The sequence below is a fragment of the Falco biarmicus genome, chromosome 1 (genome assembly GCF_023638135.1).
Source record: "Falco biarmicus isolate bFalBia1 chromosome 1, bFalBia1.pri, whole genome shotgun sequence".
NCBI classification, from domain to species: Eukaryota; Metazoa; Chordata; class Aves; order Falconiformes; family Falconidae; genus Falco; species Falco biarmicus.
In genome coordinates, this window is record NC_079288.1 from 14,800,055 (window position 1) to 14,817,075 (window position 17,021).

The window sequence follows — 17,021 nt, forward strand, 5'->3', positions numbered from 1 at the left end:
ATTGCTCCTTGAAATGCAGCACACTTTATTTTTGCTTGCAGAAGATTATTACAGTTTTACCAGAGACATATTTCTCTGAATAACAGTTTTCTGAATAACAAACACGACAGTATTTTGGGATCTCTGGGGCATCCAGAATTCATTAGCATCATTAAAAACATCTTGCTTATTTTGTGAACAACAGAAACTACTTTAAAAAATAAAAATAGGAAAACCACGTGACCAAACTTAATACCTAGTCATTGCGAATAACACTTCAGGTTTTTTAACATTGGATCTCTCTTAACTTTGAGGGTCATATCAAGGAGTAAACCAGATTGGTAAACTGGTAGAAACCAGAATGGTTTTGGTGATTGGCCCCTGGGCATGGCTGTGTCTTTCCCTGATTTATGTTTGTACTATGTGTGTTCCAGTAATTTGCTGCTTTTTTTTGGTTTTTCCTTTTTGTTTTCTGAATTTATTCTTTGTCTTCCTGATTTGGATTCTTCCTACCCTCTACCTTAGTAAGTGTTTGAACTTTGTCCAGGGAGCAGTGCTTCAGGAGCCTGGGTCCTCTTGGATCTGCAAGGGCAGTGCAAATAGCCATGTTTCAGCTGTATTTTTATTCCAGATATTATGGCCTGATGTTTTGGGGTACTTTTGTCAGGAGTCTTAAGTGCTAACAATGTGCAAATAATAAATGTAAATAATAATGCATGTTCTCATTTTCCCATGCTTTCTCTGCTCCAGGCAGATTTCCTATTCTGTGAAGTATTTCTATCTAGATATTCATCTCTTCCCTTACAACTAGATTGCATGGTGGTGAGTGCAGAAAAAGATGATGATGACAAGCCCCTGCCCAGCACACTTATCTTGTACCAGCAGAAAAGCTGGTGCAGCCTCTGCAGCAAATGACTCGCTCGTTTCCTGAAGTCACGGTGCTTGCTGTATGCGTGTGAGGGTGAGGTCACCTCCCAGAATACAACAGCGCTCTTTGGCTGCCTCCCTCGTCCGGGGGTTAAACACATGGAAGACCTGGGTCATGAGCCTGCTGGCAAAGTCTGTGAGTCCCAGAGGTTCACACCGCACTGCAGATCGCCTTGTCTCCTTTAAGGATCCGCAGGGTAACAGCCACGCCTGGGGTCAGATCAGCCTGCTGCCGGGTGCTGGTGATTAGACCTCAGGTAGTGTGAGATGGTCTCTGTTTCACCCTGCACGTTTTATTTTGGTGCTCATGAGAGCTTGGGAGGCTGAAATCGGTGCACAAACAGTGGTAGCCTGAAGTCCTTTTTCTGCTCCTCCGCTCCCTCAGCACACAAGCAATGACTTCTCAAAATCCACTGAGAACTGGTCACCTCAGGACCCCTCCCCGCATTTCCCCCAGTGCCAAGCACTTTGCGTTAACGCCTCAGAGCTTTGGGTTGAGCCTGTTGTGATTTTGCATTGTATCTGGGGAAAGTGGGACTGTAATTCTACACAGAGAAAAGGTCTCAGGAAAAGCCCTGGAGAAGCTGCTGTAGTAGAGCCTGTCTGGGTGTAGCTACACGTGGGTGATCTCGGTGGGGCGGTGTGCATGGGGAGAGCACAGCGGCAGCGGTGCGGTAGCTGCGTCACTCACTGCGGTGGTACTGTTGTGCCGTGTCCTGTATTTTCCAGTCGGTGGTACCAAGCTAGCACATCCGGCACTGCGGGATTTCATCTCCAAGAGCCAGCTGAATGAAGCAGTTACTATGGAAACCATGGCTTTGGTTCCTATGGCAACCAGCCGGGGTTTCACACAAGCAGAAGGAGAGGTACCGCTCTCACCTCTGCTGATGGCCTGATCCTGCCTGGTGCTGCTTTGTGCAGACTGAAGGGCCTGTTGGCATTGGCAGGAGCTCGGGGCCGGGAGGTCCAGGGTGCAGGAGCAGGTCCTTGGCAGGCAGGCTCCGATGGGGTGCCGTCACCTTTGCTGGTGCAGGCAGCCGCTGCTGGTGCGCACACTCGCTGCAGAGCCTGGGGACACTGGCCTGATGCTGTGGGGGGAACCAGCTCTCAGTTTTCCTGCTTTCCTGGGCTCTCCTTCATTGCAGCAGGTTGGGTTAGGTTGGGGCAAGAAATTTCTCTAGATGCTGGGCTTTAAATAAACCGCTCATTGCACCTGAAGAACTTGATAGAAAATTTAGCGCTATTCAAAGTAGGAATGCCCAAAATTGGTGTAACTAATGCAGACCCCAAAGTACTACAGGTGAGTGTGGCACCTCTGCCAACAGAGCCATGGGGGCTTGGGCTGTTTGGGGACCGCAGATTCCTCAGCATCCCTCTGTCTTCTTGTTTCTGGTTGCAGCACTTGTGGAGACAGGCTGGTAGACTGCTCATACTGTATATCTGTTGCACCATGGCAGTCCCTGCAAAGACAAGATCTTTTTCTTAGGGTTTAGCTTTTTTTCCCCCGTTATATGTAGGAATCAAAGCTCCATACAACAGTGGAAAGCCTGACCAGCTGGATCAGGTCTGTGCTGAGTTGCCTGGAGGTCCTGCAGGTGGGATTGCCACTCAGGAACCTCCCCCGGCCCAGCAGCTTCTGGTTTGCTGCAGTGGCTGCAATCCGGGTAGCAAAGAGTTAAAGAATCTGGCTCAAAATTGGAAGTCACTTGCATGATTGCTCATTGATGAGAAATTTTTAAGCAGTGAATGCCATGTGCTAGAACACAACAGCTGAAATAAGCTTCTGGAAAAGCTTATAATTGAAAATTTGTTTTAAAATTGCTAATATAACGTTTATAAGGGGAGCTTTTTAATAAGGCCTTTTAAACCTCACTAACGCCAACTATGGGGCGAGCATTATTCTGGAGGCAAGCGCAGAGAAAGCATTGGGGGAATTATTTTCAATCTTGACATAAGAATAAGCAATTTAATTACAGCCAGCTATAAAACAGAAAATTCTTTACAGTGACAAATGACTGTTGCTGCGGAGTGACAACAGTAGTTTGTGTCTGGTTTGTTTACCAAATAACGGCAAGTGAGATGCACACAAGGACCAACTAGCAGCTCTGAAACAGCAGCCATGAGAACGGGCACAGGACTGGAATGTTACAACTGCTATTGCATCAGGTGTTTGCTGTCACTGCAGTTGTGCTGGTCTTGGGTAAAGGTGGGTAAAGGCTGCTTTGAAGCTGACAGCTACATGTAAAGGAGGAAAATCAGATCCTCATGGGGAGCAAACCCGTGTATGGATTTTAATTTGGTGATGGCTGTTTAAATAAAGGAAACCTCTTCATGGCTGCCCTTGCTTCCTCATCACCACTTCTACCTGCGTAGGGTAGCAGCAGCTGCTCTGCGCAGCAGGGATGGTGCCTGCCCTGTGGGGAGGGTTACGGTCAGAGCTGGTCCCAGGCCCTTGCTCCTCTGCAGGTGTTTCTGAGCAAAAGACTTGCTCTCAGCTTCAAACTCAGGTGTGCTTTCCATGGGACCACTCTTGTACTTTATATTACACATGTGTTGAAGCATGTGGCTACGTCAAAAAACACCTTTTAAATGCAGCTTTCACGTTCAGAATTGTTCTTGTAGGGAATCCGATCCCTGCAGCAAACAAGTACAGTGCACTTTACTTGGCCTCAGCTCCCTATTTTGCCTGCGGTTAGGAGTTAAACTGCAAGAACCATAAATGTTTGGAGTGAAACGATCAACTCATTTTCACCAGAGCCAGAAGCTGATTTGCAAAACTTCCCAACCATTAAAAGCCATGGATGGATTCACATGAAAATGAGGAAATCCATGGTTTCTTCCTAGGATAAATAGGCTTCCCCCACATCAAGGTCAAGATTTACTGGCTTTTTTAAGTGATGCTCTTGTGGAATTTTTTTAAGTGCATAGAAGTGAAAAATAACTCACTTCTGAAGTTGTAGCTCATGTAGCTTCCTTACACTGCAGAGTACAAGTTGCCTGGGCAACCAAGGTTTCCAATTTCTTAACATTAAAAAAAGAAATCCTACAATCATCACTGCACAGACATAAGGAGAAGGGTCTGTGCTGAAGTTCATTGCTTGGAAAAGAGCAGTCTTGGGACTGGGGAGTATGTGTGTGTCTGTTGAGCTGGTGGAAATCGTGCTGCCTTCTTTGGTACATGTGGGTTGTGCTCAAGTCTCACCAGCTTTGGGTTGTGAGAGCCCTGTGGCTTTGTACAGAACAGAACCAAAACTGTGGATGGCAACACCTTGCCTTCTTCAGGGGTCTGCAGCTCCAGGTGCCAGTAGGTCCTCGCCACTCTCTGAGGAGGTGGGAAAACAAGTGCAAATAACTTCAGTGACTTCCACCATGAATAAACAGGGTCGATGTCTCATGCACCAGGTTAAGCAAAGGGGTTGGCACCAGACAGCTGCAGGTGCCTTAATGAAATTTCAGATCTTCAAAGACAGCTGGTTGGGCATTTACATGAATTCCTTTTATTGAAATTTCATTCTTAACTAGTCATTTGGTTATATGTAGTTTCAGGGTCCCCTCTGCCCGTTTCAGCTCTAGCCTTATGTGCCAATTCTGTTGGAAGATCCCAAAGGCTTGGGTTTGATGAAAGGAGTGACTGTGTGGTTGCTTCTTACTTTAAAACTTATGTGGCTGCTTTTTTTTTTTTTTTTTTTATTGTGTAGGATCTGTTGTGATACTGCTGCTGTTTTAGAAAAAACGTACTGGAGATCAGTGCGTGTCTCTAAAGGTGTTTTCTGTTTGGGAGTACGTAGGTGAGCAAAGTCAGAATGACTAAGGTTTGGCTCTTACTATGGACTTTCTACTGACTGACAGAAAAACCTGGCACCTGACATGGGCAGGATGATTTGCAGAAAATAACGTGTTGACAGGCAGATGCCAGATAGCCCTCTGTTCAAGGGGCTGCTGGTGATGCTGGTCAGAGGGGATGCAGGAAGGCATGCACCGACCCTCTTCCATACCAGCTGCCAGTGGAAAGAAGTACAAAGGCAGGAGGGTCTGTGATTTTCAGTGATTCTGGGAGGGTCCCTACTTCTGCCCCTCTGCGGCAGGTTCGTGCAGGAGATGAGTGCCCACTGCTGCACAGGGGCCGGCGGGTCAGGGTCGGGTCCATGGGTCTGTTCCTGCTTGCAGGGCACGCACACAGCCCCTGCGGAGCTGGGGAAGGTGCTGCTCCCTGCGAGGCCAGTGCCCGCAGAGAGCGGGACAGTGCTCGGAGCAGAGCTGCAGGAGAGGGAGGAGGGCTCCAGTTAATCACACCAAGTTCATTATCTGGTCAAAGCAGCTCAGCTGGGAGATCCATCTTTACCAAGTGAGCCGCAGTGAATTGCATCCTAGAATAGTTTTTGAAAGATTACCAGTGCCAGCAGAGACTCCAGCCCATCTGCTCCTCCAGCCTCCCCAGCAGCTTCCCTTGGAGAGCACCCAGCCTGAGAGCACGCCGGCTGGGGGGGCCGTTTGCAGGAGCCCCAGGGGGAGTGTGCGGTTGCGGCGAGTGGCTGCCAGGAGCTGGCACCCCATCAAGCCGCTTCCCAGCACGGGGAGCGCTGGGGCTGCTGGCAGCACAGCGGGAGGCAGAGCCCACAGGGCCAGGCTTGGAGTAGTGCCAGCTCCCAAAGCCTGTGCTGGAGGAGTGGGGTACCCAGAGAGCAACAGAGTGAGCTCCATGGATCTGCTTGCTGGGAGACTCATCCTGGTGCTTGCTAAGGGTTTGCCTGCCGTTTCAGTAATTAAAAGTTTGTAAACTAATTACCAGCCGCCCTGCCCATACCTCAGTCGTGCTTTCCCCTGGTGCTGGGAGTCTTCTCTCACAGCAGGGAAGGAAGCCAAATCTGGTTAAATACACTTGTGCTGTGCACAACACAGGTGCTGCGGCTGCGTGGATTTCATGCTTACTCTTCCTGGAAATCTATGTTACTCTGTTCTGCCCTTTCGTTGCTATGCCCTGCATGGAGAACGTGTTTGGAGAGAAGAGCTGCAGAGAGGAGCTGTGCTCATGTCTGTGCGCAGCATTTTTAGTCTTGAACTTTCTCCTGCTTGCTTCTTTCCTGATTATATAGTAAGGGGGAAGACATTCAGATGAATTATCTTCTTGCATATTTAAACCTGAGCACAGGAGCATGCGCCTTTCTCAGTGCTTTTGCTTTCCCTGCCATCCCTATATCCCATCCCCATCCTCTGGCTGCAAGGAAATCAAAGCACATGTGCAGCACGACCGTGTTTTCTGGGTCAGGCGAAATGCTTTGGCCGCACTCAGCAGGATAAGAGACTTACAAACTAGCATATGGATTTTGGCTTCAGCCACGTGTGAATCTCCAGGTTAGAAGTCGGTGCTGGTGCAGAGCCAGGGCTCTGGGAGTCCCTGTCCCTGCTTGTCTGTGTCTCCTGCACCAAAAGACAGCCTGCTGCCCCAGTAACGCCTCTCACAGCTGTAGGCTACATGTCTGCTGGGATTTCCCAGTATAAAACTTCGGTATTGAGGAGTTGGCATACCTGCTACCTGCTTAGGGTTTAAAAAGCAGCGAGAGGGACAAACTGCCCCCTTTGCCTGAAAACTGTCCATTTTGAGGCTTTTAGCTGAGCTACAGCCAGCTGTGCCAGGAGGCAAAGCGTAAGCTTTTTGAGAGGAGTTGTCTCCATTTACAGATCTGGAATGATTGTGTCCTGCTAATACATGTTGCTTGGCCATTTTAAAAATACTTCCTTGTCTTGTTATTATCGGGGCAAAGGTACCCTTTTCTATACGAAGGAGGCAGGAGCTATCCTAGTCATTGTGTTGGCTCAGGCTGAATTAAAGGCCTGGCTGAAAAGGCTTTAAATGTATTCCTGGCTAACAGTGGAGACAAAAGACCGGCAGAACCAATGAAACACATGAGGTCAGGTTCTGATTGCAGTTGTCCTGGAGAACTCCGAGAGAAATAAAGAGTGTGTATTCAGAAGATCATGAGTCTGATCCTCTGCCACTCTGCCAAGTGTAAGGTTTACTTTTAAATTCAGTGTTTGCCAGCGGTGAGTGAAATCAGAGCATCTGTGCAGGCTGCGTATAGGTGGTATTTTCAGATATGTGCATGTGATTTAGATTCCCAGTGGTGAAACTTAGCTTTGAAAAATGGACAGACTATACGTGGTTTTGCACATTTACTTATTTTGTCTTTTATGCTTATAGTAAGCGCTGACCTGGACTGGGGGACAGGTTCTCTCTCCTGTTCAGTGCTACACTACTGGCTTAAGATCTTGTGAACCAGTACCTTTTGGGAAGATCAGCTATTGCTTTTCTGCTGCACTGCTCAGTAACTGATCCCCATCAGATCTATGGGTTTTATTTCCCATTAATAGTACTGGGCAGTGTATGCCGGTTTTGCATACTGTGCTGACTGACGCAGAATCTCTTCCCTTCCCTGCTGGTGAACTTATCAGATTCCCAATGCTGAGTGGGCGTTAGCTGAAGAGAACATACACTGTTCTTTCTCATTTGACTCCAGGATTTCCCCTGTGATGCAGGGTATTGTTGGCTCTTAGCCATCTCTTCTAGGTCACGAGTTCTTGATGTGGTGTGTGTTGCTCAGAAGCTAATTAGTACTTGTGCTTTTTCTTTTCTTCTGACCATGAAAAAGTTCCCTCTCTCTCTGTGGTTTATGTGCTGGTTATGGAAATGTACTGTGATTTTGTGTAGACCAACTTGAACTTGTGTGCCTGAAGCTTGTCTTTTTTCCTTAGCTACTGTCAGTTGGTTTAGTAAAAGACATTACCTCCTCAAATGCACCTTGTTGAAATACATCACTACATCTGTGGTTTTATCTTCCTGCATAAGAGCAGAGTTTTCTGCACGGGATTTCTGTCTTCATGCAGGCATGTGGGGTATTTTCCACCTTTCTCAAGCCATGGGCCAGCGGTTGCCGTGCAGGAGCGCTGCTCTTGGTGTAGATGCTTCCTTTCCTTAGGGATGCTTGGAAGTAGATGTTTGTAGTAAAAGCCCTGTAGCCTCACTCTCTGAGTGGCTAACTGACAGCGGTCTCATGTCCTTTTGCCTGGCGATCAGCGGGAACTGCACCATTTCCCTCCCTTTGCTTCCGTCCCGCCAGTCTGCAATAAGCCCTAATCCTCTTCAAATACTTCGTAAGGCAGGTGAAGTGACGCTGACGTTGGAAGCTGAGTGTTGACCCCTCTTGCTCTAAACTGATGTTGGAGTGCAACAAGGAGCTCCCTTGGGCTGAAACAGAAGAGAGGAGTCCCGGTTTGTGTTGCTGCCCCTCCAGCAAACACCTGCGTGGGACCTCAGACAGTCTGCTTCATGGCCCACGAGCGTGCTGCATCCGTGAGCCGTTTGTCGGGGTCCTTACAGACGTTCTCTCCTGCCAGTGTTTGCACACATGTGCCGTCAGTGTCCTGTGTTTAGCTTAGGAAGTCAGCAGGGTGGAAGTGCTGTGCTGGGAAGGGTCTGGCTTCCACCTTACAGGTATGAGTCATAGTCGTCGTTTGGTGCTCTTGGTTCTTAATTTTTTAGTTTTGTTGGGGAGGTTAGAGCAAAAGAGGAAGCATGCAGGAAGAAGATTTCTTTTTCTGTCTTTAGAGTGGCAGAAATACTTCTTTGCAGAGGAAGGCCTTGCAGCTTCTCCTGAGGAGTTCTAGGCTTTAAACTTACCCCTGGAGTTAGAGGGACTCAACGTAGTTAAGTGTTCCAGTTCTGGAGGCTCGTCTGTTTTCCTTCAGAAGGCAGAAGGCGTTTGGCCAGAGTAACCCTTTAGGTTTTTGTGGCCAGTTCTCCTCTTTTCCCTTTCTGCCTGAATTTGAAAGGCTTAACTATATCTGAACATATTTTACACCAGCGTAACTGGTAATTAAAAAAAGGCAAGCTCTGCACATGGGAGGGACCAGGTTAGTGTACTTGTCTTTGTTTTCCTTACATTTCTTTTTCTTCCCTCTGCCTTTAGACTTTAAAGAGGAAGGAAAAAGAATATGAACATGAGATGGAGAGGCTGGCAAGAGAGAAGATTGCTACCCAGCAGCGACTGGCAGAATTGAAGAACGAGTTGAGCCAGTGGATGGACATCTTGGAGATTGACAGAATTATTCGACAGACAGTTCAGCCGGAGGATGACCAGGCATCTACCTCGACAGCATCAGGTACCCACAACTTTTCTCTTCTTGTAACTATCACTGTACACCACTGACACAGTTATATAGTGGTGGTGGGGATCTTCATTTAGCATCATCAAGGTTTCTTTGCATTCAGAATAAAGCAAAAGCTTTTCAAGCGATTTGTAATCATCCATATTGGCCTCATAATACACTGCTGCTTGTGTAAAGTAAATTGAAAATTGTGCATAAACTTTAGGTAGGTACAAAGCACAGGTTTGCACATTCAGTCCGCTGATACCTCATGTGGAGATCCCTGCTTTCAAACTATGCATCCCTGCTCATTAGAACTGAGCGGTGTATGAGCATCCTGATGTATTTACTGGTTGGACTTGATAATCTCAAAGGTCTTTTCCAACCAGAATGGTTGTATGATTCTATGATTCTGTTTGTGCATGGATATGGGAGGGAGTTCAGCCACACAGAGAAGAAGGAGTTGGTACAGGAAGGATCACCAGAGCATTTGAACAACAACGAACCTTCATGTTGTGTGAAAAGGATTCACAGTGAAGATGAAATGATACTAAAGAATATCTGACATGCTGTTTCCAGTAAGAAGTTTTTCTGAGATAGGAGAGTGCATGCTTTTCTCCGTACCAGTGAGGTGCAGCAGGAAGAATAGGCAGTCTGTGGATGGACAGTGCTTTGCTTTTCAGAGATGAGAAGGCTGTAGCAATCCATAACCATTTGCAGCAGTTCCTTCGAATCGTGACAGCATTTGCTCTTGGCACACCGGGCAGATGATACAGCAGGTTCCAGGAATGGAAAACCTGAGTTTTCTGGTTCATTCGGGTTTGTATCAGGTCATCACCTCTGAACGTACTCATAGACTCCCAAGTGTAGGCTGATGGAAGTTGAGAGTAGGAGTGGTTTGTCAATAGGAGTGTCAACTGTTCACCTCTCCAGCTGGTCTCTGCTGAAAATGATCGCTTCAAGCTACTACTAACCACACAGCTTGCCAAAAGGGAAATGTCTTCCCTGGTTTTCCTGCTGCTTCTGTATCTTCCGAGGTTTTTAATCTGTACTGCATGGCTGGCTTTAGAGCAGGCAGTGCAAGGTGCCCTGCTCGTCTTCCTGATCTCTGCAGGCTCAGCACGTTCCTGCATTCCTTCATTAGTTCCTGGACTGGACGAGAGTCCATTTTCCAGAATCAGACAAGGAACTTGCTGCCATGTTGCTCCATGGCTGTTTCCTTCCTGCTCTGAAAGCAGAAGGGGTGGTACCGGTTGGTGGAACAACTGGACATGAAAGGAAACCCTGGTCCCCTTCTCAGAAGGAGCCTCTTCAGCCCAGATGGCGTTCACGCCAGGTGCTCTGCATCTGCCTCTGCTCACGTTGCTCCCCTTGCCTGCCAAGTGAGATCTCTTATTCCTGAGCAAGATCTCTCAGCCTGTTGTGAGCACCCCTCTCTAGCTGGGGCTTCGAGGTAGTCACACCTGCCTGGCTACAGGTCCTTGGCCCACAGGCAGGGAGGAGAGGGGTGTGCCACCCCACGCGGGGCTCAGTGGAGTGTGCCATGCAGCGCCGTGCCATGCCATCTGCCCCTAGCTCAGTGACTCCTCCAGCTGTTGTTTCTTCTGTCTGTGCTGCTTTTAGGGAGGCTGGTTAGTCCAGTTTGTGCTCTGCTTTCTTTTTTATGGGAGTTTCTTCCTTTCATTTTTTCAGAGGGTGAAGATAACATGGATGAAGACATGGAAGATGACAGGCCAGTGAACTCATTACCAAAACTAACCCAGCGCCAGCACCCAGAGCTCCTGAAAGCCGTCCCTTCAAACGCTGCTTCCCACCACCCGGCAGTTCTGCCTCAGCACCTGTCCATCCAGCAGAAACAAACCCCAGCCCACTCACAGCCTCCCATCCAGACACAAGCACTGGTCCAGCCGCAGGCGATCGTCCCTGCACAGACTCACATCGTGGCGGCTTCGACAGTGCAATCGACTGTTATCGCCCACACCGCCACTACCCACGCTTCGGTCATTCAGACTGTCAACCACGTGATTCAGGGTCCACAGACCAAGCACATTGCTCACATTGCACCTTCCACATCCAGCCCTGTGCAACTTACCACTGCTGCTCAGCCTATTGGCCACATCACTGTGCACCCAGCCACCATCAACCACATGGCCCACCTGGGCCAGCAGCTGCCCATCTACCCTCAGCCCGTGGCCGTCAGCCAGCCCGTGGTGAGCCATATTGCTCACACGATCTCGCACCAGCAAGTGAATGGAACCACAAACCTTGGTCAGCAAGCGGTGATGGCCAAGCCCGCTGTAGGAACCCAAGTTGTCCATCACCCGCAGTTAGTTGGGCAAACGGTCCTAAATCCAGTGACTATGGTGACCATGCCATCATTCCCAGTGAGCACACTGAAGCTGGCCTAGAGGGGATCGTCCGACGGCGAGGTCTTTGTTGGGAACCTTTCCTAAACTCCATACATTCCAACCACGTCCAACTCCACGGGAGGGAAGTGCAGAACACGCTGAGTGGCAAGGTGCCGGGCTGGGCTGTCCTCAGCCGCCCAGTAACCAGCCTGCTGCTGGCAGCGAGAGACAGGGCCTCTCTGCACTTGAATTTTGCTAATCTGAGAAAACTTCAAAGACAGTTGTTCATGGTGATTTTTTTTCCTTTTATGTGTAATCAGTGAAATATGGATATGATGTTCTTAAGACTTTTAATTTTCCCCTTTTATGTGTTGCTTCTTTGTAGAATAAAAATTGATGATCTCTTTATTGAGACATTGCGTAGAATGGGAAAAAAAATCATAGAAGTCTATATTTATATATATGTGTGTATGTGTGTGTATATATATGTATATACATATATATATAAATATAACATTTGAAGAAGGCCTTTTGTAAGGTTGATTATTTTGCAGGATTATTAGACAAAATTCATTCTTGGAGGAAGAAGACAGAGTGTCCTCTCTAAACAAGAAACTTTAAGGTAGATGGTTTGGTGGACCAGGGTACATCTACAGTAGACAACAAAAAAAAAAAAGAAAAAAAAAGAAAAAAAAAAAAGAAAACCCACACGAAAACCAACAACCAAGTTAAACCATGTTAAAGGTAAACCATGTTAAAGGTATTTCCCGTCAATATATTACATTTCAAAAAACCATCTAGAATCACTGTGACTTGTTACGGCATTTTAAGGAAATTCTCTGTCCTGTCTAATAAAAGGAAAAAGAATACACAAGCGGACTTCATTTGTTGCAGTTTTATAAATGACTTGATTTTTATAGCTGTGTCAAAAAAAAAAAAAGTTTTTTATTATTTTAATGGTTGACAATGCTTTGTTTGGATGTTTTTGGGGGGTTTTGTTTTTTGTTTTGGCTTGGTTTTGCTGATGCAATAATTGATTTTGCAGATCTCTGTGCATGGCACTCCCCCTTTCAGGATTTCTCCTGCCAGTCCCAGGCCCCCAGGTTTCTTGGGTTCATTTTTGTTTTGCAGAGGCAGGTATTTTGTGCTGGCAACTTGCAATATGTTGATGTGGCCTGATAGAGTGCGACCAGGGACAAGAAGACCAACAGAAATTAAGTAGATTTGCTGCATGGGTTGATTTTGTTAGTTTGTTCCTGAACTGACCACGTTTTTGTGTGGGAGTCAATATAATTAGGAAAGGGATAAATGTGGTTATCTTAGAAGTGCAAGCGATTTTGACATCTTTTTTTCTTGGGGGGGTGGGGGGGTGGGGATGGAAATAATCTAGTCTTGTACAGGATAACGGTATACTCCAGAAGATCAGTATGTATAACTTGTGTCTTACAGACTACAGTGAGGCGTGCACCAAAGAACAACCCCTCATCCTAAGTGACCCTCTTGTTCATCCTTGGTGGTGGTTAGGTCAGATCTCACTGAAGTCAACCGCAAACTCCCACGGAGTCACGAGAGGAGGGATCTTGTTTGGCTCTGCTGGTACTTGCCAGCCTGGCTGGGAAGTTGCTTAGGACATGTTTCATTGCTGACTGAATATGCCGGTCCTTGCACCGGTTTGTGTGTAGTACTGCTATTAATGATCTCTTCTTTGTCTTCCTCTCTTTCTGAAAACAAATACTCTGTAGTCCTTAACGCAGGCAAAATTCCTGCTGTAGCCAGCAGAAGTTTTCCTTGGGGCAGGATGGGAAGATGGTCCCTGCTAGTATCTGACCAGGTATGCTGCGGGAGTGACACCCGTTCAGAGGAGGTAAGGCAGGGCTTTGCGGTCACACCTTCGCTGTGCTGGCTGGTTACATCTTGGTTTGGGTCGAGATCTTCTGCAGGAAAACATGATCCATAGCCTGCCCAAAATTCCTGGTGACTCCAGCAGGGCTTTTGCCTGGTTGTGGGCTGCTGAGAACGGTGGCAGAGGTTTAAGAAAACTTGCCAGCTCCATACCGTCCATGCTGTGGTTGAAGCTGCTGGAAGCAGGAGTAATTACTGCAAACAGAGATCAAGCGTGATTGTGCCTTCTGAGCAGACATGGCTGAGAATTGCATTAAATCTGTTTATGAAGCCCTGGGTTGCTCTGTAGTTGACACTTCTTTTTTTTTTTTCTTGCATCCTTGAGTCCAGGAAGCTCTTGCCTGTGTTGCTAGCACAGTTTCTACAGCGGAATGGACACATCTTTAAGGATTCGTTATCCTTAAGCCACATTTAAACAGATTGTTCTCACTTGTAGGGCACCATGAGCATGGTGGGGTTAGCAGAATTGCCGGGGCTTTATCGACTCCTTGTGTGTGCGGGTGCTTTCCCAGGGACGTTGTGTTTCTGTGACAGTATTTGGAGATCAGCGTTAGATACCAAGACAGTTGTTCCTCATCAGAAAATGTTGAAAACTTGAGTATTGGCAACAGGGTCATCTCCCTTCTTAGGAGGAACTGCGTGGCTTTGCCTTCTGTAGCAGTGTTAGGAGCGGGAGGAAGCGTCTTTCTGCCTTTCTTCACTGTTTGCGCTCACAAAATAACAAAATCGAGGCAGGAAGCCTCATTTCTAGTCAGGAGTGGCTGAGCTTATTGAAGGAGAAAAGGCCCAGGATGGGAAGCGGGGCTCAGCATGCGAGTGTTGGCCAGGAGCCCCTTTGTGTCCCCGATGTTCCCTGCGTACCGTGTTGGCAGGACCTGCGAGGTCAGGCTGCACGGGTTGGTCCTGCACTTCTGACGTGCCGTCTGCATGACTGCTTGCTGTCTGCCTTGAAAACTTTGTGCCCACCTTAGCCCCGTTGGCTTCTTATCCCAGGATCCATACTGGTAGCTAGCAGTGACCCAGGCATACAGCTGCTCTGTGTTTTCCACAGTGAAAGGGGTGTGGGATGGGGAGTTCCCATTTTATTTGATACAGGCAAATGAGCTTTCTGGTGGATTATTTGATGGCCTTTACTGTATGGACAGGTGATGCTGCTGACCTCCTCCTCTTTAGCTTCCTTACGGTTTAAAGCTTAACAGGTTCGCTGCCCTGCTCACGTACAGGTCCCACATCTTTGCCAGTTTTTCTTTCCCCCTTGGAGTTGTGTCTAAACCCCTTCATCGGTGTTCACCTTCATTTGAAGAACAGCTTGTGCCGCTGGGCCAGCCTGTAAGCTGCTCTGGACATCTTAGGTCCCCCTGCTCTGTTCTGCCTTTTCCACGGCTACCAGAAATGTTTCTTTGGGGTTTTTCTGTTTATTTTTTAAAACCAGTAAACTTCTTCCGGTTCTGTGGGGAAAAGAGCAACCCACAGCCCCTCTTTCCAAACGTCTGTCATTCCTGCTCAGAAACTTCAGATTTACGCTAATGCTCTTAGAAGTCATGTTCAGTACTGTATAACAAGGGGCACTTTAGAAATGTCTCTCCTCCTTTGATATATGTGTTTTCCCTATGGAGAAAGCTATATATAAATATATATATATATGTACACTTTGGGATTCAGAAGATCTAATTTGTCCCAAAAAATTCAATAAATATGAAATTTACAAGAAATCTCTTCTGTTGTTGAATAATATTAGTTATTGGTAACCATACCACAGAAAAAATAGCAAATGGGTTTTCTGTGTAGTAGTTTTCAAGAAAATGTTCCTGTCCTGTCAAGCCTGACTGGGAGCCTGTAGGTTAGTGAGGGTGCTTCCACCCAGGCTGGGCTCTGGGCCCGTCACCCGCAGCGCTGAGCTTCCCGGCCTCGCAGCCTGCGTGCTTGCCACGGTTCATGTCACACTACCGACAGCAAAAACATGCTCAGAAGCTTCATCTGTGCTTAAAACTTCAGCCGACACGGTCGTGTGTGTTTGAAATGGACACCAGCCGATCTGTGTGAGCAAACCCCTCGGCCAGCTACCGTCGCATGGGAAGATGCTCTCCCGCTTTCTCAGTTTACCCAGGCTGGGGAGCTGGACGGCGCCCTCCCAGCAGATGAGCAGTTTTGCTCCCCTGAGCCGAGCCTGCCTGAGGGAGCCCCCACGGCTGCCCCGGTGCGTGGCGAAGCCGGGTCAGCTGCCGAGGAGTGGGCTGAGCGGGCTGGCAGCCGGCACGTCCACGGCTTTGCTTCAGGCTGCTTTCCACTCTCACCTGCCAAGTGCAGGCAGAGAGGAATAAACCCAAACTGCTACTTTTAAAATTACCCTGAAAAAAGTTCTTGCAGCTGACACTTCAGATACAGGACTGTATTCCTGACCTCACCAATAAAAATGAGCCAGAACCCTCTGTAGGTTAGCTTAGGAAGGGAAATGACCTGGTTTCCCACATTCTCTGCAGTTGCTTGAATGAGGTCTGAGGGGCAGCGGGCCGGTGTGTTGGTGTGTGTTGGGTGCGTGGCTGATGCTGCCTGTGTGCACTTCGCTTGCCCGCAGCAGGAGTTGGAGCATGGTGTGTGCGAGGCTGGTCCTGTGAACGCCTCGGTCTGGTGCCGGCACGGGCACCGCTGGCACGAGCTGGTCCCTGCCTCGTGCTGTGTGTCATTTGTGGTGGTCCTGGCTGGAGCTGCCGCTGTCCTTTGCTCATCCTCCGATTGCTCAGGTTTTCTAGAACTAAAAGGAAGAGGGAGGAGTTTTTAAAGAGGCAGACAAAGTACCAGAAGTCATTATAGCCAGTTTTTGCATGCTCTCGGGTGGACAAGCAGTAGGAAGTCTTGGAATTCCCAATTCATGAGCTGGGTTTTAAAGCCCTGCTTAGGGTTATGTTCCTGTCTTCATACAGGGTGGGGGATTGTCTTGGCTGGAGAAACTCTGGCATTATTGAGAGCGTCCACAGTCTCAGTCATGCCACCACTGCTGGGGACGCGGTGACCCGTGCCCAGACCCAGCATCAGCCAGGCTCTCGGAGCAGCTTCCCCCAGGGCTCCCACCGCTGGCACCTCCAGCTCAGCCGGTGTGCTGCGGCCGTGGGGCCACATCCTCAGGTCTTGACTCACACCTTTCCCAGACAAAACCACCGCTGATCTCAGGAAAGACTGAGGAGAGACTGGAGGATGCTGGCCCTGCTGCTGGTGGCTGCTGCCCGCTGCAGAGTGGGGACTGGCCGTGCAGGGCTTCAGGTGCAGCCCAGCTCCCAGAGTTGAAAATGTCTTGCGAACTGCACCGTTCTGTAAAACAAATCACTTTGGTTTGAGTCTGAGCCAGACCGTTGCCTTTCAAACAAGGCTGTGTTTCTGCTGGTGTTTGATTTGCAAAGAGCGAGCGAGGGACGGACATGTAGCGGCTGCCGAGCATGGGGCAGCCCTGTGTCACCAGCCCTGGTGTTAAACAGCTTTGGTGGGCCTGAGAGCCAGCTTTTGACCAAAAGCATTTCTTGCGCGTTTTTCTTTTATGAAGAGGATCCACAGAGAAGGAATCGCATGCTTGTTCTGTGATTTATGTTCAGGAGCGGGGCACCCTGAAGGGTCTTGAGCAGTGAGGGGTTTGCTTGGGAAGGGGGATGCTGACCCGGGGAGGAGCAGGGGCTGCACGCCGGTCAGCACGGCAGGGGAGCACCCCCCTTTGCTCGTGCCTGGGCTACTCAA

General features: G+C 48.4%; 1 protein-coding gene across 1 annotated transcript in view; it reads left to right on the top strand.

The window, feature by feature from the left end:
• MNT (MAX network transcriptional repressor) overlaps positions 1-12,270 on the top strand; it is a 43,004-nt gene extending 30,734 nt beyond the window's left edge. Inside the window, exons 5-6 of the mRNA XM_056338758.1 lie at positions 8,871-9,063; positions 10,741-12,270. Coding sequence (XP_056194733.1) covers positions 8,871-9,063; positions 10,741-11,456 — 909 coding nt within the window. The 3' untranslated portion in view covers positions 11,457-12,270. The remainder of the gene's footprint in view (positions 1-8,870; positions 9,064-10,740) is intronic.
• Positions 12,271-17,021: the final 4,751 nt, after the last annotated feature.